The 27398-nt window shown below is 32.4% G+C and overlaps 1 protein-coding gene across 1 annotated transcript in view; it reads left to right on the plus strand.

Annotated features, from left to right (window-relative positions):
- The window catches only part of LOC141500222 (cadherin-8), a 371408-nt gene that overhangs the window by 67614 nt on the left and 276396 nt on the right, over positions 1-27398 (plus strand). The window contains exon 2 of the mRNA XM_074203218.1: positions 8226-8345. Within this exon, the coding sequence (XP_074059319.1) occupies positions 8226-8345 (120 nt within the window). The remainder of the gene's footprint in view (positions 1-8225; positions 8346-27398) is intronic.

The raw sequence follows: 27398 nt of genomic DNA on the forward strand, positions 1-27398 counted from the left end.
CACAGTAGTTCAAGAAGGGGAACAATTTATTTTTTTAAAAAAAGAGATATGATCCATTGGATTTGATGTGTTAGAGTTGGAAGGGGATTTAAAAATAATTCAATCCAGTTTCTCAACCTATTTTCTATTAGGCAGTTTGGCAACATGTAGAATCCTCAGAATGTTGTTTTAATACATAAAATAAAAAGTTATAGATAAAGGGTTTACAAAGAAAATAGTTTCTGTTGAAATATAGTTGTTTCATTTTTTTTTTTAAGTTCATGGATTTGTTTAGTCTCTTGAGTTAATCAGACCTCTTCATTTTGTGCGTAAGAAAACAGGCCAAGAAATTAATCGTGAAACCTTAGACAAATCGTTTCTTGCCTCTAGTTTTTGGGTTAGTTGCCAGCAAAATGTTAAGATACCAATATTATGTTTAAAAAAGAAACATAATTGCACTAGTGTTTGTATATGGGACCATGAAAGAAGAAACCCCTTTGGATTCCCTTTCCCTCCCCCCTCCCCCTCCCCCTCCCCCTCCCTTCCCCCTCTCCCCTTCCCTCTCCCTCTCTCAATAAACCTCATTATAAGGGATTCTAAGGAGGGACCTTACAGTTTCTCTGTTGTCTATACTTGAACAAGAAGTTCCTAATAATATACTTGGCAAGTGACCACATACAATCTGTCTTAGGAGTTCCAGGGATGGGGAACTCATTGCATATCAAGACAGACCCTTTTATTTTTTTAACAGTTCTAAATTTAAAGGAATTTTGGTTGATATCCTGTACAATTGTGATAGGGAGATTGATCTAGAATCAGAACATTTTGTTCTGAATTTTACTCTTGATGCATATAAATTATGTGTGGTTAACAAATTAGTTGGCATAATAGATGAAATAATGAGTCTTGAGTCAAGAAGACTTTTCAGTTCCAGTCTCAGATACTTTCTAGCTATGTTATCCAGAGCAATTCAGTTAACTTCTGCCTGCCTGCTTGTAAATTGGAGGTCATGTTAGTACCTCCCCTTCCAGAATTGTGAGAATCAAATGTTTTAATGATTGTAAATCACTTAACAGAGCTTGGGCGCCTAATAGGCACAGAAGAAATGCTTTTACCCTCTGCCTTCTTCACGGAGCAGTCGTCATCATTTCTACTGGCAAACCTCATCATACTTCTATGGTTACATTCTACTCTATGTGCTTCTTTGAAATATGGTGCTTAGTGGTCTCACGACTTAGAATAGAAAAACTGAGAAATAAAGAAGTTGGAAGGGAACACATAGGTATTTACTCCAAACTATATCTGATACATTTACACCAATATATTATCTTATATTCTACAATAAAATTTAAATGGATATTTGTTCTAAATATACAAAACATTTATACATGAAGGAGAATGGGAAAAGTTATCGTTCTTTCTTCCTTTTTTCCTTCCCTATTGCCTTCCTTCCATCCTTCTCCTCTCTTTCTCTCCCTTTTTCTTTTTCTTTCTTTCTTTCTTTCTTTCTTTCTTTCTTTCTTTCTTTCTTTCTTTCTTTCTTTCTTTCAATACATATCACAAAATATAACAAATTCCCAGTAGAAATTGTCCATGCCCCAACTTCTCCTCCAACCAAAAACTAAATTAATAAAATTTCTCAATCTGTTCTCTGATTCTATAATGATACATTATGAGTCCTCTAGAATCATGAGTGCTCTTTTTTCTGTTTTCATATTAATTTTATTGTATACATTCTTCCCTTTATTTTCACTTCCCTTTGAATCACTTCATAGAAGTTTTTCTGAATTCTCTGAAACCATCTTCATTTTTCATAATAAAATGGTATTATATCTAATTTAAGTACCATAATTTGATCAGTTATTCCCCATTTGATAGACAATTCTATGGTTTTCTATTCATTGACATCACAAAAAAGAGTTCCTAGAAAGTACATTTGAATATATGGGACATGTTCCTCTTTCTTTGATCTCTTTGGGAGATAGACCTAGGGCTTTCCTCAACTGGCTATGATGGGATAATAAAAGTGGAGGTGATCATAAAACATTAAGTAGACTATTTCAGATACATAAAATTTAAAGAGCTTTTATAGAAGCCAAATCATATAGGTAGTGGAAAAAAGCAAACCTGTCAAACTGAAAAAAAAATCCTTTCATCAAATATCTGATAGAAATCTGATATCCAGGTTACCTAGGGAATTAACACAATGATACAAGAACAAAACACAAGTTCCAATAAATAGGTTGTCAAAGTATATGAACAAAGCATTCAAAAGAAGAATTTCAAGTTATCAACAACCACATGTGAAAATAAAATAAATGGAAATTAAAAGAATATGAGGTTTTACTGCACTCCAAAGAAACTGTCAAAAATTGTAAAGGATGGTCATGACTGACTTTTGGAAAGGCTTTGGAGACAAAAAAAAAAAAGGTACACTTGGCAGAACTATTAATCCTAAGTATTATGGAAAGTGACACCCGTTGGCTCAGATATCTCATTGCTGAACATCTAACTCAGATGAGTTAATGATAGAATGTTTCCTCTTATGCAAATATACTTGAACAGCAAATGTTTAGTTGCAGCAAAAAAAGTCAAAGATTTTTGATATCATTGATAAAAGAAAGTCTTAAAATTATGATAGATGAGTATAATGAATTATCATTATACCACAAAAGTAGGCAATATAAAGAATTCAGAGAAATATGATAATATGATAATTTTATGAATGTAGGAAGAAAGAATTTAGGGAAACAGGCATAACAAATATAAGAATATAAATGACACAAAGTCTTAATGCCAAATAAGAGATGAGAAAGTACTTTCTTTGAAGAGGAATTATCTTTGAATAGAGAATATTGCATATATTATCATATGTCATCACCTTGTTTTTATTTAAAATATGATCAAAATAGATAATTTCTACATTAAGAAAAAGATGAGAAATTTTCTTGAAATATTTTCCTGATATATAGGTAAACTGTTTTTATAGAATTCTCTTCTTATACCAGTCTAGTCAAAAAAGGAATTGAAATTGGTCTGGTAATAAACTATTCTTAATGATATGTAACTAGTGATCCTGGCTTCCTTTTCTTAGAATGGCAATAATCCATTTTATCTCTATGTCTCTGTTTGACTCTGTCTGTCTGTCTGTCTGTCTGTCTGTCTCTCTTTTCTTTCTCATTTTTTTAGATCAGAAATGCTGTCTTTTTTCCATCTCTTTTCTACAATACTATTAGCCCTCCTTCATCTCAATAAATCACTATAAAAACAAAACCAAAACCAAAACATAATGTTCTTAGCAATCTTTTGTAGTTAGACTCAGTTCCTTTTTTTATTGTTTCTGAAACTCTGGTACAAAATTATATCAGATTTTCATTTTCATAATCTGGTATGCTCTTTTTCCCCTTTTTTTGAATGCCTTTTTAATTGAATCTTGTCTTTCTTTTTTCAATTAACTAAAATTTCATATCTCTCTCATAAAATTAAAGAAAAACAGAACTTTTTTTTAACTAAGATGTATAATCACACAAAACAGATTCTTGTACTGACTTATCTTGCGTTTTATGCTAAATTGGCAGTGGTTAAGAAAGAGCTCAATAACTATCAGAAAGCACAACCACCACCACAAAGTAATTCTAGACCCAAGGTTTCAAGTGTAAGGAGAAAATTCAGACCATTTTTGGTGTCACTGTAGGATAAAAACAAAAATAAAAATGTAATCTAGGAAGAATAATGCAGAAAGTCTGTTGAGAAGGAAGGATAACCAGTTGAGATTATAGAGAACAAATGATCAACAAGTAAAATAAATGAATTTTTTCTGTTTTCCAATTATGTTATTTGAGGCTAATTAAGTGACAAGATGGATAGAACACTGAGTTTGGAGTCAGGAAGACTCATGTCCCCGAGTTCAAATCTGTCCTTAGACATTTACTAACTGTGTGACAAGTCACATAATCCTGTTTGCTTCAATTTCTCATCTATAAAATGAGCTAAAGAAGGAAATGGAAATTCACTCCAATATCTTTGAAAACCCTAAATGGAGTCATAAAGAATTGAACACAGATGAAAAATGACCAAACAAAAAGAAAACCTTAAAAACATTTCTTCATCATTATGTCAGAATAAGCAAGTTTCGGTTCTTGCAATATTAAGTTCACATTTTGGTTCATGTTTCTTCTTCCAGGAAAAAAAGGAAAATTAATTATCTCTCTATGCCAGAAAAGTACTGTGGACATTAAACATGATCAAATTTTTCTCCATAAATAGAGAAGAAGAAACTTTTCTCTCATAGCTATCACCCTACTCAGGGTCCCTATTCACATTCTTGCTTGGAGTATCAAAATATCATAATTCCTTTCCATTCTTCATGTATTGCTCTTATCAATATTCAGGATGGTTGCAAAATTGATATTTGAATCAATAAAAAATTAATAAATATATTTATTAAGTGTCTACTATATTTATTAGCTAGCCACTGAATGTCTAAAATGTAGTTCTGACCAGTCCAGTTCCTTAGGCAAAAACTTTCCCTATTACCTCTAGCACCTAATACAAACTGCACTGTCATTTAGAAGCCTTCTTCACATTCTGATTCCTATCCATCATTCTAGCCTTGTTATATGTTGCTGTTCTTAATGCATTTTGCAATGCAAAGTGACATTTTTGCTGTTTTTTCATACACAATACTCTATTTCCCATCTCAATGACTTTGCAAAGACAATTCATAGAAGTAATCTCCTTTCCCTCCCCCAAATCTTTAGTTTCCCTGAAGCTAAGTTTTTATGTCAAATGCCACTTCTTGCATGGGCATTGTTTTCTTTTTCACTTTTCTTTTAAATAATTTTTTGATGTCTTTTGTTTCTTATATCATCAAATGATATCCCAAATATATTTTTCCATTTGCCCTTTCAAGAGATCCATCCTATAAAACAAGTAGTATTTATTAAAGAGGAAAAAACATGAATACAGTCATTGATACAATGGGAAAAACTCTGAAAACTAGTAATGTTTAAATATAGACATCCTATCTCCATGAAGGGGTAGGTTGAGGTGGTCTACTCATTAAATATCTGCTTAACTCTTATAATTTTGTTACATTTGTTTTTGATTTTTTTGGTTGCTGGTTGTTCTTTCCATTTATTATGCTCTAGTTATCTTGTACATTATTTTCTTGGTTCAACAATTCATGTTTTCATCAATTCATGTTCATTTTTCCATGCTTCTCTTTATTCATCACATACATATCATTTTGTATAGCACAGTTATATTTCATTACATCCAAGGAATTCAAATTGTTTTCATCACCCCATTGATGGATATTGATTTTGTTTCCAATTGTTTGCTAAAACAAAAAATGCTACTATAAATATCTTGGTATAGATACACACATATACATATGAACACAAGCCTGCATATACAATGCATACACATACACACACCAATGTATGTATAGACATGTGCATAAAGACATGTATGTGTATACTCTATCCCATAAATGACTTCCATGAAATATAAGCCCAGTAATGGATTTTTAGGTGTGAACATTTTAGTCATTTTATTTGGACAATTTCAAATTGCTTTCCAATATGGTTGTGCCATTTTACAGCTTCTCCAAAAATGTTTTAGTGTGCCTCTCATTCTTCAACCCCTCCAACCTTGACTATTGACACTTTTTATTTTCTGACAATCTATCTACAGAATTTGAGGTAGAATTTTTGGTTATTTAAATTTGTATTTCTCTTAGTATTAGTGTTTTAGAGAAATTCAAATATTCATAAATATTTTGCAAACTTCTTTTGAAAACTGTTTGCTAATATCCTTTGACCATTGTCTATTGAAAAATACCTATTGCATGTGTGTGTGTGTGTGTCTGTGTGTGTGTGTGTATGTGTGTGTATCCATATCTTTATTTGTAGATGGAGATTTTGGTTGTTCAATTGCTTTTATCTTGTTCAATTCTTCATGACCCATTTTAGATTTTTCTTGCAAAAAAATAATTTGTCATTTCCTTCTCCATATCATTTTATAAATGAAGCAATTGAGGAAAAAAGGATTAAATGACTTGTCCATGATCAAACAACTACTAAATGTCTGACACGAGAATTGAAGAGAATAAGATGAATCTTCCTGACTCCAGGCCTAGCACTCTATCCACTGCACCTAGCTGTTCTACAGGTTGAGATAGAGAGATATAAATAGATGAGAGATAGAGATATAGTCATAGATATCAAGGTCTTCTCAAAGAAATTTGATAGAAAAGTTCATGTTTCCCCCATTTTACCCTTTCCTTTCATGGCTTCAATGCATTAATAATGTCTTTGTATATTTCAGTTTCATGTAATTAAATATATTTATGTATGTTTTATGGTTGCCTCTATTTCTTATCTAGTTAAAATATCTCTTAGCTATGCCTATATGATGTATTCAATCTCTTTTTTTTCTTCCAATTTTTTAATATAAATAGTTTTTAAGATTAAAGTCATATATCCATACAGTATACATTATACAATATGGTGTAAGATGTTGGTCCAAGACTAATTTCTTACAGTCTCATTTCCAGTTTTGCCTGTATTTTTTCCACCAAATAAGAAATTTTTCCTGGGTTATTTGTGTTTTACATTTTATGAAACATTGAATAATTAAGTTCCATTATATTTTATTCTCTCTTCTTCAATGTTTCATTACTTTTTCTATCCTTTTTTAAACCAATAATGTTATAGTTTTGTTACTTTATTTTATAATATAATTTCAGGTCTGAAAGGACTATTTCCTCTCCATATCTATTGATTTTAATCATTATTATATCATTTACTTTTTAAAGAAATTTCATTTATTAAATCTAATCACCTTAGTTATTTGAATGTTATAACACTAATGGTATAAATTAACTTTGGTAATATTGTCAGTTCTATTATATAGACACAGTTTAGCTTTGACTACTGAGTATTTTTCCAGATAAACGTTTTCATTTTTTTGAGGCATATTTTTGCAAATGAAGTTACACAAATCTTTTGTGTACTTTAGTGGGTCATTTCCCAGGTATTTTATGCATTTTATAGTTACTTGCAATGAATTTTCCTCTTTTTAAAATTTTTGCTTCTTCAGTTTTGTCATTACTTTGAAGAAGTGCTGTTGATATCTGAGGTTTTATTTTGTAGTCTACAACTTTGCTGAAGCTATTAATAACAAGTAAAATAATTGTTGATTTCCTAGAACTTTAGAATATATATCACATCATCAGGAAATAGGGATAATTTTGTCTCTTCTTTACCTATATTTATTCCTTTCATTTGTCTTTTTTATTATTCTAGCTAGCATTTTTAGAACTATATAAATAATAATTGGGAGAATACATAACCCTGCTCTCAAATTTGTGGGACCTTTTTCGAGCATTCAGCTGCCAGGCTTTCTTCTGTATAACTATTCTTTTAAACATTTGAGGAGATTTTGCATATGCCTATATGTAAACATATTTTCACCTCAGGTAGAATAGTAGTAGCTCCTTGTGGAGAGGGACTACTTCATTTTTCTCTCATATCTCTGGTTCTAAGAAACATGCCTGGAACTTATTTGGTATGAAATAAACAGTTGCTGATTAACTGAATAGAAATGGGAGAATAAGGATGGGTGAGAGCACCCCACCAAAGACACAAATAAGGGTCAAAGGATTAAGTTGCTGTGACAAAGAAAGTCGAAGAAGGAGGACAGACCCCTGTACATAGAAAACAGAATTTCAAGGTTTTGAATCTCAGATATTAGTACAATTCCAGGTTGAAAAGGCTAAAAAATGGCTGTATCTTCCCAAATGACTATATTGGACAGGAGGAGGCCTGTGGCAAAGTTTTCTAGGTACTTTCAGATTTGCTTTTGTAAAACTCAAAGGCAACATGTCATGTTGCATTATTAACCATGTGTTTCATATTCTTTTGATAATATTCTTTGCATATTCTTAAGTCCACATGGATTGAATAGTTCCTTTCGAATGCAAGCTACAAAGGATCTTTTTTAAATAATGCAGATGCTAAAGAGGATTTGCTTTTACACACTCCTCCAGTCTGGCAGGATTTATTCTCTCAAAGGTTAGCATTTTGTTAGTTATATATAGAGCATTATTCTGCCTTTTTAAAATACTCCCCTTTTTTTTCTCATATACACTTCTGTACAGATTCAAAATCTCTGTGGCTTATTGTAAAGTTTATTTTTTTGTTAAAGAATAAGGTGCTAATTAATATCTTCTTTTCAATCAGGTACATCTGTAACCAATGTAACTGCTACTGATGCTGATGATCCTGTTTATGGAAACAGTGCAAAGTTGGTGTATAGTATATTGGAAGGACAGCCATACTTTTCCATTGAACCAGAAACAGGTAAGTGGACCTGGTGGCAAAAGTCATTGAAATTACATTTTTTACTTCAACTTACTAATCAGTTGTATGACCTTGGGAAAGACACATTTATTTCCCTGTGGCCTCATCTTTAAAATGTGTGAAAGTTGTACCAAATAGATCATTGCTAAGGTTCTTTCCATTATAGAGTCAGATATCAGCAGGAATATGTAGCAGAATCAGTTTTATTGGAATCTGAGAGCTCACAGCTATAAGTTTAGGAACTGATAGTTCCTAGCCATGTAGTCCTGAAGAATTTATTTAACCATTTTGAAATTGCCCTTGTTGTCTCATTTATTTAAAAATAGATCTAAAAATATTTACACATTAATCCTTACAGAATTGACATGGGGGGGGGCGGCCGCTAGATGGTGCAGTGAGTAGGGCACCGGCCCTGGAGTCAGGAGTACCCGAGTTCAAATACGGTCTCAGACACTTAATAATTACTTAGCTGTGTGACCTTGGGCAAGCCACTTAACCCCATTGCCTAGCAAAAACTAAAAAAAAAAAAAGAAAAAGAATTGACGGGGGAATGGTCTAATGGTGTGTTATAACAATAAAATCAATTAAAGTTATTTTACAATAGTTTGTAAAGTTCCAGGTAAATAGAGAAAATATAGTGATTACAATATTTTTGGTCATACTAGGTGTTTGGTAAGGGTCCTGAGCAGACAATGAGTCTAAAAATAGATCAATCCATGTACGACTTGGATAATAAGAGTTAAAAAATAAAAAAAAAACTATTATATTAAGACACATTTTAAAGGAAAATTATAAATTTTAATGAAGTTATTTTTGACACTTTTATTGAGTTGCAAAGAAACATATTTGTTCTTTAAAACAGACAATTTGTAATTTTTCTTGTTTTTAACCAACTACTATACATCAGTTTAGTAAAATGTGTATGTTTATTGCTGTTTTGAAGGCAAAAATTTACCTGTTTTTAAGCCCTGAATGGTTTTTCCTTGAATTTTGCAGGTTCTATTTGACACTATATAAACAGTTCAGTCCCCCCAAACAGAGGTTAACAAAAAAACGAAACATTTGGGAACCAAAAGTTTGGATAATGTGAAGAATTTTTCTTATTCTTTCCTAAACAATAATGTCACTGTTTCAGAATAGTGGCAAGTATATCTTTGCTTTTGAAAAAGTCACACAATGCTTTTGTATTTTAAAGATATGACTTGTAAACATACATATATGATATTTATCATCTATATACATAGGTATGTCAATGAATATCTGTGTATGCATATTCACTCACAGGAAAATGAAAGATGAAGTTTCTATTAGAAAACAAATTTAGAAAGCAATTATAATTTTATTCTCAAATAAAAAGACACATTTGAATAAGTAAGTAATAAACTTGGGTTTTCTTAGTTTATTGCAATCATTATTGTCTGGTATTAAGACATAATGGATTTGAATATCACAATTAGGTATAAACTCATCTCTTTGCATTCCTTATTCAGTCATATTTAGGCAACATATTCACCTTTCATTGTTTATGTATATTTGTTCAAGATCTTTTAAAGAAATAAAACTAAGATATCATATCCCTACCCCCCTTACACACACACACACACACACATACACACAATATATATACATATATATGTATATATATATATATATATATATATATATATATATATATAATCAATAGAGGGAGTCCAAACACCAGCAATCCTTAGTATACATAAATTGATTGGTCCAGATACTTTCTAAAACATATGCTTAACCACATTTATTGACTTTCTTCATCATACCTGCACCCTCATGTGAATATATATATATATATATATATATGTATATATATATGCATTTATATTGCTTATCTACAGGATGTAAGATATCTCAGGAAAAATACAAGTTACTGAAGGTCTAGTATGAAATAATCTTTTGTGTACCTAAAACACTTCTCAAAGATTGATCGAATAATCTTAGCCATTGTCCAAGGAAAGAGTCTAGTTGGTGGAAGATACATAACTGTCAGATTATATAGAAACAAAAACTAAAGCAGTGATGGAAGTATTTATGAGAAAACTAGAAATAGCTAAGATAATATACATCTTGGCACCATTTCAGGAAATGGTTCTGCTTGTTGTGAAATACAACTGCTCATCAGGGTGTCACTGGAACAAAGAGATGCATGAACAAGAAGGAATTTATCAGTAGGGAGAGGTTTGGTCCAGAAGTCAGCTCGAGCTTCCCTTTAGCTAATCTATTAGTCTAATAGAAAGTCAATGCACAGGTCAGCAAAAATCAAAAGAAGGGATCAAGCCAAATGGAGGTGCATTTGAAGTCACGGGTCTTTAAGGGGAAGATATGGACAATAGGAACAGAGGGCAAATAGCTGAGTTGGCAACTTTCACCACTTCTTTCAGTTTTAGTTTTGGTACTTGCTTTTTGAGTTGTCAGTTCTGCTTATCTATACCCCTCCCCACTCTCACTCCCCTCCATTAACCCTCATCCATAAGGGTACTCCTTGAGCTGGGTGAACAAAAAATGTTACTGTAGAAGCTCAGGGAAAAAGGAGATGACAGGAGAATCAAACCTACTCTCATTCTTTTCCAAAGGCTTTGGTTTCCATGCACTAAGTTTGTCACTGATAAACCACTCAGGCAAACCATCCAGACACGATGTGCCCACACAACCTGGTTGTCTTGCTGTTCTTCCCACAAAATGTTCCATTGTCTATCTCTTGCCTTCCTACATCTGTCTCTTGTGATTTTAATATACTCTTTTTCTGTCATTTCTTAGACTTTTTGGAGTCCTTCAAAGATTGACTTAAGTGCCATTGTCTTCATTAAGTGTAGACTGATCATGAAGGGGAGACCATGACAGGGGATACATGAACAGTATCAGAGTCAGGATTTGCAGTGTATGAACTAATAAAGGTAGCACATATACCCCTTTTCACAGTCTTGCCAGATATTAAAATCAAGATCAAAAATACTAAATAAATATCTTTTACACATACATGAGATATATCATCTAGACTATGGAAACAATATATATATATATATATATATATATGTATAAATATATATAAATGACTGGAATCCATAAAAATTATATATATAATATATATAAATATATATATATATATAAATGACTGGAATCTATAAAAAATATATATATAAATAACATAAATCTATGAACAAGTATTAATATTTATTTTATTATTTTCATTATTATACTTTTTACTTTTCAAGATGTCAGGGGAGACTGCTCCCTTTGCTTTCCCTAATCACAAATCCCTCTACCAATCCATTCAGTGGCAGTGTCTTCTTTCCTCAGATTCTCTTGTATTTATTTTGTTTATATTTGTTTATGAATGTGTTGTCTCCACTAGAAGAATACAAGTATGGTGAAGATAGGGACTTTTTCATTTTAGTTTTATATCTCTAATGCCTGAGACATAATCACTTAATAAATGCTCATTGATTTATTGATTTCTATTATACAATATCTAGCAGAAGGTATACAGGAAAGGCCAAGAAGAAATATCTGTTTCCTATTTCTTTTGGTTTTAGTCAACTCATACAAGGTGGAGAAGATAAATGGTTGAATTAATGAATTGTAGTGACCTATTTCAATTCATCTGGACTGGTACAGTAGATAGAGACCTAGACCTGATTCTAATCTGACTTCAGATTCTTTTTAACTGAGTGACATTGGGCAAGTCATTTAACCTTTGCCACAATTTCCTCAAATGAGGAAAATAAGGGAGGAAATAAATAAAATGAGGGAGGAAATCACACCTATCTTTAAAGGTTGTTGTAAGGAAAGAATGAATATTTTTAAAGTACTTAGAATGATGTCTAACATATAGAAGATGCTTAGGAAATTCTTATTTTCTTCTTCAGAACTAAAACTAGTTAGCTTAGGGTTAAAAATCAATTATTGATAATACCATGGGAAAGATAGCAATGAAGTAATATTATTCTTACTGTAAAAAAGAAACTAGACTCAAAGAAGTTGACAAGTAAAACCAAGTATTAATTAAGGGGTTGCTTATGTGCTTAGGGTCCAAATAAAGGCAAAAAAAAATCCATGCTCTTACATGGGCTCATAATCTTAATGGCAAGACCGCATTCAAACAACACAAATACAAGTTAAATCTATGGTGGTTTCAGAGAAATACATCAAGCTTAAGGGAGAGACTTTTTGAAAAAGGTAGGACTTTAGTTGACATTTGAACAAAGCCACAGAAGACAGGAGGCAGAGATGAGGAAGGAGAGATTTGGGGAATGGGATACATCGAATGGAAATGCTCACTCAGGCTATGAAGGTATGGAGACCATTGTTATTGGATCACAAAGTATGGGGAGAAAGTAAGAAGTAAAGTGTATTGTTTATTTTTATATTTCTTAAAAATGTTTGCATTGAAATATCTTAGGGGATATAAACTCTGTTAACTGTGACTTCACTAATACTGTAACACCATCCCAGATTACCATTCTTCATATCACAAATTTTCTTCTCCATTTCATTAAAGGTTGGGCAAGGAAATGTTCTGTGTACACATAAGTACAAGTACCAAGGAGTTGTCCTTATTTTGGCTCAATTAGATTCAATGGAATGATGTTCATTGTATTTCACTAATGTAATAATGGCATTGTTTGGAACAATAAGATACATAGTTTAAAACATACCAGATCGATCATCAAAGAACCTTCATTTTAGTAGGAGGGACAAAATAGGTCTGTTCTTGTAGAGGTTTTCGTCGACTGGGTTTAGTCCATTACAATCCCCTCCTTCTGTTTGATCTACCTTCCTTACATTTCTCCCCTATATGTTAACTATGATTCAATTAAGAAAGTAATCTTTCTTTATCCCACCTTGTGAAGACTCATTTTGTGACAAGGAGGAAATTATAACTGCTCTATTTAAACCATGCTAGTATTGTCAATACCCTGATTTCATAACTATAGATGTGGAAGGGATTTCAGATAGCAATTAAACAATATAAATAAGGAACTTTGTAAACCTTAAAGCAGTGTGTAATGCAATAGACATTATAATATAAAAGATAAGATATGCCTTGTAGATTTACTAATATAGAGACTTCTTAGGTGAGGAAATCCCCTTTCCCTAGTGCAACATGTTACTAGTGCAACTAGTGCAAACTGATATATTGATATATGATAAATTGATATATACATTTAGGGACACATAGGTATACACACATATATCTATCTAAATAATTGGCATATATATTTGATGTACAAAATATGTACATATATATTTAAGGTAGAAAATATATATGTGTATAAAATGGTAGCAAGTAAAACTAATACATATATATATGTCATTGGAAGCATAGCTATATGGATATATATTAATAACACTGATTAATATTGATTCTAAAAAAGTAAAACATTATAATATATATGTATATAAAACACTAGAAGATGTTTCCTGTCTACCATAATGTCTGATCATGTCCTATAATGTTTTTTGCGTTCTTGAAATTTATGTATGTGTAGACTATGCTCTTGCAAAACTATCCAAGTTAGAAAAGCTTCAAGAAGAAGCTCAACAAATAATTTTCTTTTATTTGGGAAACAGAAATTCACATCACCAGAAGGCTAACCAGAAGGGGATAAATATTTTTGGCCACAGTAACTCATGAAGATTATTCCCTAAGAATGCTTCCAGGGCTAATAATTATCTCATTCATTCCTTCATTTATTCAACAGTTGGTCAGTTAGTGGTATTTATTAAGGGCTTACCATGTGCTAGCCACTATGCTAAGCACTAGGGATCCAAAGAAAGGAAAACATATGGTATTCAACCTGAAGGAGTTCAGTTTTTCCTGAATAAGACAGAATGCAAATCACTATGTACAGACAAGAAATATACAATAAAGTAGGATGCAATTTTAGAGGAAAGACTCTAGCATTAAGGGAAACCACAAATGTTTATTTGCAAAAAAAATGAGGCATCAGTTGAGACTTAAAGTAATCCAGGGAAGTCAAGAGGTGGAGATACAGAGGGGCAGCATTCTAGAACAGGGACAGAATGCAAAAGTACAATCAGACAGTGGAGTTTTGTGAGGAAGAACAGAAAGATCAGTGTCCCTAAATTGCATTGCAGAGTAAATGGAAAATGGTAGCTTTAAAAAGAATGGAAAATTAGAGAAGCTAATCTGTGACCAATTTGAAAAGTCAAATACAAGATTTTTTATTTGATTCAGGAGGTGACAGTCACCTGGTTTTATTGAGTAGAACACAACATGGTTAGATTTGTGTCTTAAGAAAATCACATTGACATTTGAGTAGGAAAAGAAATAGAATCAGAAGTGTCTTGAATCAGAAAGACCACTGAGACCTCTTACAACAGTCCATGAAAGAGGTGATAAAAGCATGCACTAGTGTGATAACATATCCAATAAAAGGGGGAGGGATTTAAAAGAGATGTTGAGAAGGAAAAGTCTACAAGACTACAAGAGCTTATATATGAACTCTGATGGATGCTGCTTCTCTCAGAAGTTCAGGGATCTAAGAACCCTGGGACACCTGTTATGGACATCATCCACATCTAGAGGAAAAACAAAAACAAAAAAAATCACGGAATTTGAATGGACACTTAAAAAAAAAACTTCTCTTATGCTTTCCCTTTCTTTCTCTTAGTTTTCTTTCTTTTCACTTGGTCCTAATTCAACATACACAAAATGACTAATATGTGGGCATGGTGAAGATGGGTGTGCATATACAACTTTATTCCAGACTGTTTGCTACTGGGAGAGGTGTGGGGGTAGAAAACGAGGGTAGTGTAAAAATGTGAAACTTATGAATATGCAGGTGGATGAATATTGAAAGGTTTTCATGACCTGCAATTGGAAAAATAAAAATAAAATATCAAAAAATTTCAGATATGTTTGTGTGTGTGTGTGTGTATGTTTGTGTCAAGGTTAGAGAGAGTTAGTAGTCAATTAGAGGGTAATGGTGTCCTTTTTTATAGTTTAATTCAATTAATTCACAGAGTATTGTACTAAGAGTTGGAGGATATGGAAGAGTCAAAATAGTAAACATTTTTGATAAAATAAAACAGCCCCTACTCTCAAGAGCTTACAATCTTGTAGGAGAAAGAGATATCAACTTAGATACTAATAACCTATACTATAACTTTACCATCATGCACTTTAATGTTCCCAATAGCTACTTATAATTCTTATTGACTAATGAAAGGAAAAACCACACTGATGAATTTATGGATCCTTAATATATTGAATAATTTCTTACCTCACTAGGTTCAAAAGATATAGATAGAAAGATATAGAGAAAAAAGCTTTCATTTATTGCTTACCATGTGGATAGAGCACCAATTCTGTAGTAGGAAGGACCTGAGTTCAAATATGACCTCAAATTCAAATCTTAGCACTTACTAGCTTTGTGACCTTGGGCAAGTCACTTAATCCTGATTGCTGCCAATCCAGGGCCATCTCCAGTCATCCTGATTCATATCTGGCCACTGGACCCAGATGGCTAAAGAGGAGAAAGTGAGGCTGGGGACTTAGCACAGCAGCCCCTCACTCAAATCCAATTCAAGTCCATGTCACAGCATCATCTCCCTGATGTCATGATCTTTTTGAGAACAAAGGACAAACACCATTATTACAATGTTGTGGGTACTATGTTAAGCCTGGGGAATATGAATACAAGTAAACAAGACAGTTCTCATACTACTCACAGAATGGCTGCAGATAATGTAAAAATAAGGTAGAAACCCAGATCTAAGCAAAATAAGGCCAAATTTGTCCTGTCAAAGTCATGGTTGTCTCATTCTCACTTGGTGAGGAATAGAGATAATGGTCAAAATGAACTGATTGAAGATGATAGAGCTGCAAGTACATGGACTGTGTTTGTGGGAGGCTAGGACCGCACTAGATAAAGTGTACACAGCAGTTCATAACCATAGGGGGTGCTGGTGATGGTATTAATCCTCAGGCAGAGTTCCCATGGAAAGAAACACTAAGGGACAACATGAACATCATTGTTAGAAGTATTGAGAAATATTTCTCATCTTGGCAGCAAAACATTATTCCTGTACATGCTCAAAAAGAGAGCCTTGTGACATTGTGATAACCTCTTTTGCCTATTTACATTCCAGATTGCCCATATACCTGGAACATTTAGAGGCTTACTGTAAAAGAGTGCTTATTAGTAAATCCCCTTATTCAGGAGGGCATTGAGATAACAAGGAGAATAACCAATGAGTGAAAATATATAATGGAAGGTCTTGAAAAGTATCTGTTGTACATACATTTTCTTTTGTGAGTAGTGTTATTAGAATATTTAATAATGTTGAAAATAGCTTTTTTGTAGTTGAAAAATGCTTCTCCTTCTCCTCTAATACCATATGTTTTCTTTTAATATCTTGGGATCAAATGAGGGAAAAGAGTGACATTCATTAAAAAAAACACTAATTTTAGGACAGCAGTGAGTGAGAGTCACAGCAGCTCTTCCTGAGTGATTTAAGGAGCTGAGTCAAAAATGAAATAGAGAGCATCAGAATAATAAATGTCACATTATACAAAAAATATTAGTGAGCAGAGACAAGACATCCCAAACTTTGCTGTTGTCAAGATAAATGACCCATTGGAAAAAGAAATAACCAAATTTATTGACCCTTTTTTTGAAAATCAGGCTATCTTTCTTCATTGATTATAGATATTTGTTTCAATGGAAACAAAAGATGTGATAAAATAAATAGATAATGAGTGGGCTCCTTTATGACATGATAAAAGAATATTATTCAGTCATGGTCTTAGGAGTGCCTTTACCAAAATTAAAATACTTTTATGTCTTTGGCTTTAAAACAATAATTAGGAAACAGGACCCTGTCTTCTCTAATGAAGGAAGGCAACATTGTGAGAATGGAGTGGGGATACCATTGAATTTTGAATCAGAAGATATGAGGTTGAAACCCAGTTCTACTGATTATTTACTTTGAGAAGTTACACAACACACATTAAGTTCCTTAATCCATCTCAGCCCAAAGTTTCTAATTGGTTTTATAAATTCTATGATTATTATTATTTTAATATTATATTAATTTGAGACTGATAAAGGAGAATTGAATTGTTATGAGCTTCATATTCTGAATAATGGAACTCAGCAAGATGTTTCAATCATCATTTTTTTTCCATCACAGAGTTAATATATTTATAGGTAACATTACCAAAAAATCTATTAGATTTGTATCAATTAAAGACCATGTATGCATCTTTCATTACCCAGATCATTGTCTCGTCTTAGCATTCAATATAAGGTGGAAAATATAGATCATATCTTGCCTCTGATTCATGATACTGGGGGCGGGGGGGGGTCAAAAAACTAGCAAGGTAACCTTTTTTCCCCCATTAGAATGTTCTTCCACCTGACCCAGAACTGGAAGAAGACCTGTTTCTAATTCCTAGCCTGAAATGGCTTTCTTTGTCACCTTGAGCAGTTCCACCCTGTTTCTGGACCCAAGTTTCTTTTCAAAGACAGAGAGCACAGAAAGAATACTAGGAAATAGATAGAAAGTAGTTCTTTTAAGTGAGCAAACAAAGAGGAGAATCTTAGAGAGGCTAAGAAAGTAGGATACTGCATGATATTTGGAGGACTTTGAATGTCAAACTAAAGTATCTGAATGATATTTAGTGTTTTTCAGGGACACATGGATGAGTTTTGAACAGAATGGGAACATGATCAAATCTGATCATAGGGAAGATTAAATTGGCAATGGTATAAAGAACACATGGAATGAAATAGGGTAGAAATGGAAAGACCTGCTATGAGTTGAATGTAATAGTAGAGGTGTTTGGTGATCAGAGCCAAGAGTAGTGGCAATGGGCAAAGAAGGAATGGCAAAGATGTACAGAATATTTCAGAGAGATGATCATTTGGACTTGGGATGCAATAAGATATGAAAGGTGACTGGGGTTAGGAAGTAGAAGATTAGAGGAAGAAAAGTGAACAATTAGCTCAAGATGAAAGGTGATAAGCTTTGGGGTTTGTAAAATTTCATAAAATTTGATAAAATTTGATAAAATTTGAAGAAGATACAGATACAGATACAGATAAAAGAACTAAAGTTTCAGAATGGGAGTTTTTGTAAAAATTATTTCTAATTTTTTTCTGTATATGCCAAAGGATTCATTACATATATAATAAGGTATCAAAAATGGATTATATTGTGCTCTGAATTCATCACTCAAAAAGGAGGAAAATAAAGTGTAGCATATCTAAATTAGATATTGAGAGGTAAATAAAGACATGACAGAAGAGGAAATCAATTTTAAGCTCTTTTACAAATATTATTTTAATAATTACAATGTGAATAGAGAAAAGATAATTTTTTGATAATCCTGATTTTGATTAAATCCAAATAAGACTTTTACAGGTTAGTTCTATCTAGTATTTATATTGGATTTTTAAATTTACAAAAGTACTTTGCATGTATTATTCCATTTGAATATTTTGAGTTAAAAGCACAATTCTGACTAGTTTGCAGATTAGTAAACTGATGCTCAGGAAGATCATAGCTCTACAGATAGTGAATGAGTTTTAGAATTTGAATGTGTCTTCCTGACTCCAAAACTCTGTCATACTGCGCTGTCCTACCACACTGCCCTACTGTCTTTTGTTTCCCTGTCTAGTTCCAGAGAGGAAATTGGTAGAGAAAATTTGATCAGGCACATTTTATGTAAAATAAATGATTAAAAACTTTATTAATTTGCTGAGAAACAAAATCCCTTCTGATTTTAAATACTACCTTGAGAAATCAGTAATCCCTAGTCCACAAGGAGCTAGTCAATGCTGCTAGAGAGCAGTGACCTAAAATATTGGCTTCTTTCCTAGTTTTTAAGCTTTTCTAGAGACAATGTATGAGGACATATTTACTATCCTAACAGAAAGACTATTTATAATGGGCCCATGCCAGATGCATAAAAGTAGTTTTCACTCAGTTCTAGTCAGAGCATGTTTAAGGGACAATATTCACTTCTAGTTGCTACATCTTTGAAAGGACATGAACACTTTGAGGAGGATCCAGAAGATAGTTATTAGAGATTGTGAAAACCATAGCATAGATGTATAGTGTATGCTTATTCTAAGGAAGCAACTTTGGGGAGATATGATGCTAAATGGGATGATATATTCATGACCTTATATGAAAAGATTGACTGGTGGGTAGAAAATATTGTAAGGAGTATTTTGGTTCCTTTTGAGAAAAAATGTTTTATTTTTTTAACTAATTAGAGTTATTCAAAAAAGTGGAATGGATTGCATTATAGCACTGTTAGTTTTCAGTCACAGCATATTAAAGCTGAAAGGAATCCATTAGAGGTACTTTAATTCATCTGCCTCAGTTTACATTGAAGGGATGGCACATTGGGTAGAGTCAGGAAGTATCAATTCCTGAATTCAAATATAGCCTCAGACATTTACTAGCTGTCTGACCCTGGGCAAGTGGCTTAATCCTGTTTGCTTCAGTTTCCTTATGTATAAAACGAGATGGAGAAGGAAATGATAACTTTGTCAAGTATATTTGCCAAGAAATTCCAAAATAGAGTAACAAAGAGTTGGACAAAACTGAAATAATAAACAAGAGGTCCAAAACAGCAAGATCATTCAAATATTTCATAGCAAGCAATTGATGAGGGCTGAACTTTAACCTAGGTCTGCTAACATATTTTGCATTTGCCATTAAAAGAGACAAACAATTGTGTTCTCCTTGATATTTGATATATTGCAATGCCAATTTTCCTAGTCATCCTAGGTGTTCTGTTTTGAAATGGATAAGAGAAGGTAGAATAGTTAGTCTGTAGGGTGTATTTTTGTTTGTTATGCTATATTTTTTCTTACAGATTTAAAAGAGTGGTAGACTTAAGCATTAGTAGCTATTGATTTTAATATCATTTCTGTCAACAACCATGTAACTACAGACATAAAACAATTCCCACAAATATCTGTGAAGGTCCCTTCATGTAGAAGCTAGAAAACAATATCAAAAGGATGGTATGAGACAGATTCTGACAGGCTATGGGTTGAAGTCAATCAAGATTTCTTACCCTGAAGTCCATAAATTGTGTGTGTATGTGTGTGTGTGTACAAAAAAGGAAGAGGAGGAAGAAAGAGACAGACATACAGATGGACAGGTAGACAGGTAGACAGAAAGAGAGGCAAAGAGAGACAAAAAGAGACAGTGAGCAATTTGCAATGTAATCAGCTTACTTTGTAATTCTGCATATTTCATTTTATGTCTTTAAAATATTCTGAAAAAGGCACCCTTAGTTTTCACCAGACTGACAGAAGGGTACATAACACCCAAAGTTTAATATCCTTTGAATCTGATGATCCTTGAATTCATGTCCTACTGTTTTGCTGATCCAAGTCTTTTAAAGGTAGAGATAACAAAACCTTGATAATCTGAGTCCAGACTGAATAAAGTGGGAGATCTAATGAAATTCCTCCTCCTCCTCCCTTGTCAAGTTTCATTTAAATAGCAGTGTCTTTTCTACATAGATCTTATATTAATTGTCATTCTTAATTGTCATTAAGAAAGCTCATTGATGAACCATTATCCAAAGAAGTAATTCCTGTTAATTTAGTCCAATTATAACTCTGATAATACTGGTCAAATAAAAAGTGTAGAAAAGTTACCAATTTAGTACAGAACACATAGACATGAAGGAAAACAAAACAAATATAAACTCCACAACACTTATATAATGTTTATTAAATACAGAGAATGGAGGAAGGACCCACTAGGTGAGAATCTAGAAAGCAGGCAGCTAGAAATTTGATTTCACCCAACAACCCACACTATATATTGAGATAAACTTCACATGAATGCATAACCCAAAATCTAGATTTTTAAAGATCCCATTGTAAATATATTAGAGGATCAAGGGACAATTTGTCTTTTATATATATGAACAGAAGAAGAGTTCATTATTATACAAGTGATAGGATTATGCAAGATAAATGGAAACTTATTATTCAAAATCGATAATTTATATTATGCACAATTGAAAAGCTTTTGTATAAGGAAAAATAATGTAATAAAATGGAAGACAATAGGTAACTGCATAACAAATATCCCTGATAAAGATCTTATTTCAAAGACATAAAGAAAAAATTATTCCAATTGGTATGATAAATAAGAATTCCCCAATAAATAAATGGTCAAAGTATATGAAATAAACTTTCAAAGGAAGAAAATTAAACTATCATATGAAAAAATTCTTTTAGTAATAATTAGAGAAATTCAAATTAAAGTAAAGGTTTTAATTCACTCATCATTAGGGTAAAAAGGACAAACAATAGAAAAGATATAGATATGTTTGAGGGGTTTGGGGAAAATAAATAAGCTACTCTAATTTTGAAATAGTTGTGAATTGATTGATATAGTCTAAAAAGATTTGGAAGTATGCCCTAAAACTTACTGAATGGTGCTAACCTTTTGATTCAATTATACCACCACTAGACCTATACTCAAAGACATCAAAAGCATCCCTGATAGACAGAAGATGCTGTTGTAGAAAGAGTTCTCACTACCTGAATTTAATTCCAAATCCAAAATTTACTCATCATATTACTAAGAAAAATTACTCTGAATCCTTGTGTCCTAGTTTCCTCCTTGGCAAATGGCAATAATAATACTTAAAGATGGGATTAAAGAAATAAATTTGTTCTTGGAGTAAGGTGAGCTGAGTTTCAATCTCAAATACTATCACTTAATCACTTATGACATATATGGGGCAAATTATTTTGCCTCTCTTGAAGTCTTGATTTTCTTTTAGGAAAAAAAAAATAATAAGGAATATATCTATCAAGACCACAAGGCTACTTACTGTAAGGAAAGTGATTTGTAAAACTTAGGGAGTTATAGAATTATAAGTTATTGTTATCTATATCATAAGGTTGTTTCAAGGAAAGCTCTTTGTAAATTGCAAAATTCTGAAGAAATGTGAATGGCTATTATTCCAATGCACCCAAATCCCATAATCTTTAGTGTTCCAAATTAAAAATTGCATCAAGATTCAAGGGGGTTGATTGTGCTATGTAACTCCCACAGGCAAATGCTTTTCCAATCCATCTGCCATCCCAAATGTCAAGTCCTAAACATGTCCCCATGCAATACTGTCCCCTGAGCTCAAATATAAAGTTGAAGAAAAATGTACTCTATTTAAATAATCAGTTAGCCTAGAATTGGAGTAATCACTAACCTTATATTATATATTATGTATGGTCAGTTTCAAAGTTCATGTCATTATGAATTTAAAGCAAGGTATTAAAAAAACTGTTCATATTGCTCAAACATTGGATGGTTACAAATCATTTCACAATGACCTTGTAATGTAAAGAACTGCCAAGATTATCACCCCTATTTTACTGAAAAGGAGATCAAGAATCAGTATAGTCATTATAGTCAACTGATTTGCTCAGTTATGTACTCACAAAGTAAAGTCAAGCCTGGTTTTAGGTCTCTTTACTCCAAAGTCCAGTGTATCTTACCATTACACAACACTGCAGTCTTCAAAATATGGTTGTAACTTTCAATAGTTAAAGTCACTCTAAAGTTCATCTTCTTGACATCTGAACACTTGGACGCACATGATATGACAATAGCTACCACATTGTGTCGAATATATATATATATATATATATATATATATATATATATATATATATATATATATATATATATATATATATATATATATATATATATATATCAGTGTTAAGTCCTATGTGGTACCATGACAGTGAGGATTAGTGAACAAATAGAAATCAAAACAAAATTATTTGATATATGGAATTTAGAAAGATAAAATAAATAAAGCCATATGAAAAAGGGGATTCATTGCCTTCTTCCAAATAGCTATTCCTTCAACATGGACTGGTAGATTCATGATGGAGAGTGAATTGGGGGTTGAAGGAAACAAAGATAGATTTGAGATGACAGTGGTATTCTCATATGATAAAGATCTATGGAACCAGGTGAAGAAATTATATCTGCAATCTTTGGCAGGGGAAAAAAAAAGTCTAGATTTAACTTCATGAAGTGAGCTTTGTTTCTCAAAGGAATTAATCTTTCCTGCTCTGAAAACCTCTGGAGTATTACATTGTTAAAGGAAACTGGATTTCCAGAAATAGTTCAGATTAAATATCTATTGGAGATATTTTTTATCAGTAAATATTCATGTAGCTACATTATATGTAAGCTAGAACACTTGAAAATGGACTAGAAATAAAAAAGTTCTAAAGAGAACCTCATAAATACATTCGTGACAGATCCCTAAAGTAGTGAACCTTCACTCAGGCATAGGTCCAACCATTTCGTTCATGCTTTAAGAACACCAGTGGATCTCTAATACTTATTTTAAATATGTGTGTGTGTGTGTATTTAATTAAGGAACAAAACAAAATATTCTTTTAACAACTATATCTTAAATAAAATACCAACTTCTCATTTCAGCATTTAAAAGCCTTAGCCATTTAGGTCCAATCTGTCTTTATAAAATTATTTCATCTTTCTTCTTGTCATATATTTTTGTTCCTACCTAAGTGGTTTACCTTCTGTTTATTATAAAAACAAATAAACAAACAACAAAATTTTCATCTCCTCCCTCCGTTCATTTGCACTCATTCATTTCCTGTGATATTTGGACAAGTGATTTCCTGATTCCTTTGTTCTTGGTTCTCTGCAATAAATTTACTTTGTACATATTTTAAATTGATTAGTGTGTATACATGCTGAGTTCATCCAGTAGAATGTAAGCTCTTAGAACATGGAAACTGTTTTATTTTTACTATGTATATTTAACACAGTTGAATGGCTGTTTAATTAAAGCCAATTGAATTGAGATGATTCACTGACTCTACTTCACTAAAACAATTTCATTTAGAACCATTGAAACACTTTATTGTTCAATAAGAAATTTAGATAAATGGAGAAAGACTTCCTACCAGAATGTTGCCAAGACCATGTTAAAATAAGATCAACGTGGCTGGGATCTGCATTTTTGGATGGAGAGATTTGCAGAAAAGAGATTAAAGGAGCTTGAATCATTGAATAAAATAAGTGACACTTATGAAGAGAAATTATTCAGATCACTTGGTAAAACATAGAGGCTATGTTAACTTACAGAAAATAGAAAGTAGTGATCTAAGTAATTTTGTTCCCCAATCACCCTTATCTAAATTATTCATTTATTTCAAACAGAAGTCTCAATTGACCACCTCTCTGTATATACAAAACTTCCTGGATTCTGTGTTTCACCTTTCATATGTAAAAATACTCTAATCAATTCAGTTAGATAATGGATTAGAAGTGATAGGGAACAGTTAATAAAACAAACAAACAAAAATGATTAGAATAGCCAGTGAGTAGACATGTTCATTATTGGAACTGCTAATTTCTTCAGGAATGGAAATTGATGATTAAAGTCTTCTTTTTAACATTTGTTTCTTGGGAGAAGGCAGAAAAAAGTTCAGTGGAGGATCCATTATTTTAGCAAATTATTTATCAAACACTATGTCTATATAATACATTGTCCTGTACTGATCCTTTGGCCATACCTGGATTTAGGACCAAAACAGGCAGTACTATGATCAAGAGATTTACCAAGAGTAGCTTGCTATGATGCTGAAAGAACAGTTTGGTCTAACTGGGATCAATTTTAGTGGGAGTGGTTCTGGTGGTGAGGGTCATATACAAATGAAGAACAATATAAGGGGTCAGTTGTCAGCAAGAAATTAACTATCAAAGAGAACAAATAAAAGAGGAATACTGAGGTCAGACAACACAATTTTATTTCTTAGAAATTCAAATCAACAAACATTTATTCAAGCATCTGAGTTCACGTGGACATAGAGAACAATCTTATTAACTCTAATGTCAAACAACAGTGTCCTTTCTAAGATGAATCCCTTCTTTAATAAATGAAATGTCAGATGTCCAACACCAAGTCCATCACATCTTCAAATGAAATAGATCAGAACTTGAAAGATCATGATAGAAGATACAATTAGTAATTAAACTCAACAGAATTTAATGCTCTAAATGAATTGAGAGATTATTTTATCTTAGGAAGAAACTGAGCCAAAGAAGGGAGGATACATAATTACATCTAACACTGTTGTTTTTGGTCATTTCAGTTGTGTCCAACTCTTTATGACTTAATTTGAGGTTTTCTTGGCAAAGGTATTGGAATGGTTTGCCATTTTCTTCTCCAGATCATTTTATAGGTGAGGAATTTAAAGAAGTGACTTACCTAGGGTCACACAATTAGCCAAGTAACTAAGGCCAGATCTGAACTGATGAAGATGAGTTTTCCTGACTCCAGACCTAGCTCTGCATCCACTGCACCAAACTGCCCAGTATCTCGCCTATTTATATCTATATATCCATAATTAATCTGTTTTTTACTATATCTATTTCTTTATCCATTGCAAAATCTTCATTATCTATCTTAAGAATGTTTACCTTTCTATCAACCTATGTCTACATATAAAGATAAATAGATAGATAGATAGATAGACAGATATAGATAGGTTTAGATAAAAGTCAGCAAATAACTGAGCTAGAATTTATATCTAGGTCTTCTGATATCAAATTCACTGCTTTTTTCCACTTTCCTACACTGCTACTTATGGGCTACTAAATCAGTTTAACCTCTAGAAATCAAAACTCTGAAAATATCCTGAGTAGACATTTTTGGTATTAATCAATACCAGGCGGGCATACTGCCACTCTATATAAATGTTTATAAATTCCACATTTTCTGCCATGACATGTCTTCTCACCACAGTAGTTATTTTAGGCAGGCTAGAAGCATTTCAAGATTTTTTTTCAATCCATTTTCATATCTACCCACTACACTAAATTGCTACAATAGTGTATTAAAATGATCATAATGGAATATATTCTGAGATGACATCACTTTCCATCATATTGGAAAATAAAGATAGTGAAAAAATTACATTTTAAACTGAATTTGTCTTATTTACATTTCATATGAACTCTAAAGTACTATAACTCCTACACTCTGGAAAACAGTTTCTGGAAATTGTCATAAAAAGTTACTACCTCTTTGTTTTCTAAATGGCATGTTTTTCAAACAGAAGGTCTATATTACTTAAACAATTACCTGTTTGTGTTTTTCTTTTTCTCTTTGACAAAGCCAATCTGAGATGGTCACTGAGTTTCTGGAGCAGATTCATTAGAGAGACAGAAAGCTAGCCTAATACATCAAGGTGGTATAATAAAAAGAACACAAAACTTGCAGTATATATTTTAAAAAATAAAATTATGTGCAAAAATATTCATAGCAACCCTGTTTGTATTGGTAAAGAATTGGAAACCAAGTAAATTTCCATCAATTGGGAAATGGCTGAGCAAACTATGGTATATGTCTGTCATGAAACACTATTATTTTATTAGAAACCAGGAGGGATGGGAATTCAGCGAAGCCTGGAAGGAATTGCATGAACTGTTGGTGAAAGAGATGAGCAGAACCCTAACAGCAATGTGGGGGTGATGATCAACTTTGATGGACTTGCTCATTCCTTCAATACCAGAATCAGGGACAGTTTTGGGCTATCTGCAATGGTGAATACCATCTGTATCCAGAGAAAGAATTGTGGAGTTTAAACAAAGACCAAAGACTATTACCTTCAATTTAGAAAAAAAAAACCATTATCTTATTATGAAATTTTGCTATCTCTCTTATACTTTATTTTTCTTCCTTAAAGATAACATTTCTTTCTCATCACATGCAATTTGGATCAATGTATACCACGGAAAAAATGTATAGACTGGCAAATTGCCTTCTGTGGGTGGGGGGAGGGAAGCAAGATTAGGGGAAAAATTGTAAAACTCAAAATAATTTAAATTTTTGAAAAAAAATAAACTTAATGGGGTGGCTAGGTGGCACAGTGGATAGAGCACCAGCCCTGGAGTCAGGAGTACCTGAGTTCAAGTCCAGCCTCAGATGCTTAATAATTACCTAGCTGTGTGGCCTTGGGCAGG

Source organism: Macrotis lagotis, chromosome 1 (genome assembly GCF_037893015.1).
Source record: "Macrotis lagotis isolate mMagLag1 chromosome 1, bilby.v1.9.chrom.fasta, whole genome shotgun sequence".
Taxonomy (NCBI): domain Eukaryota; kingdom Metazoa; phylum Chordata; class Mammalia; order Peramelemorphia; family Peramelidae; genus Macrotis; species Macrotis lagotis.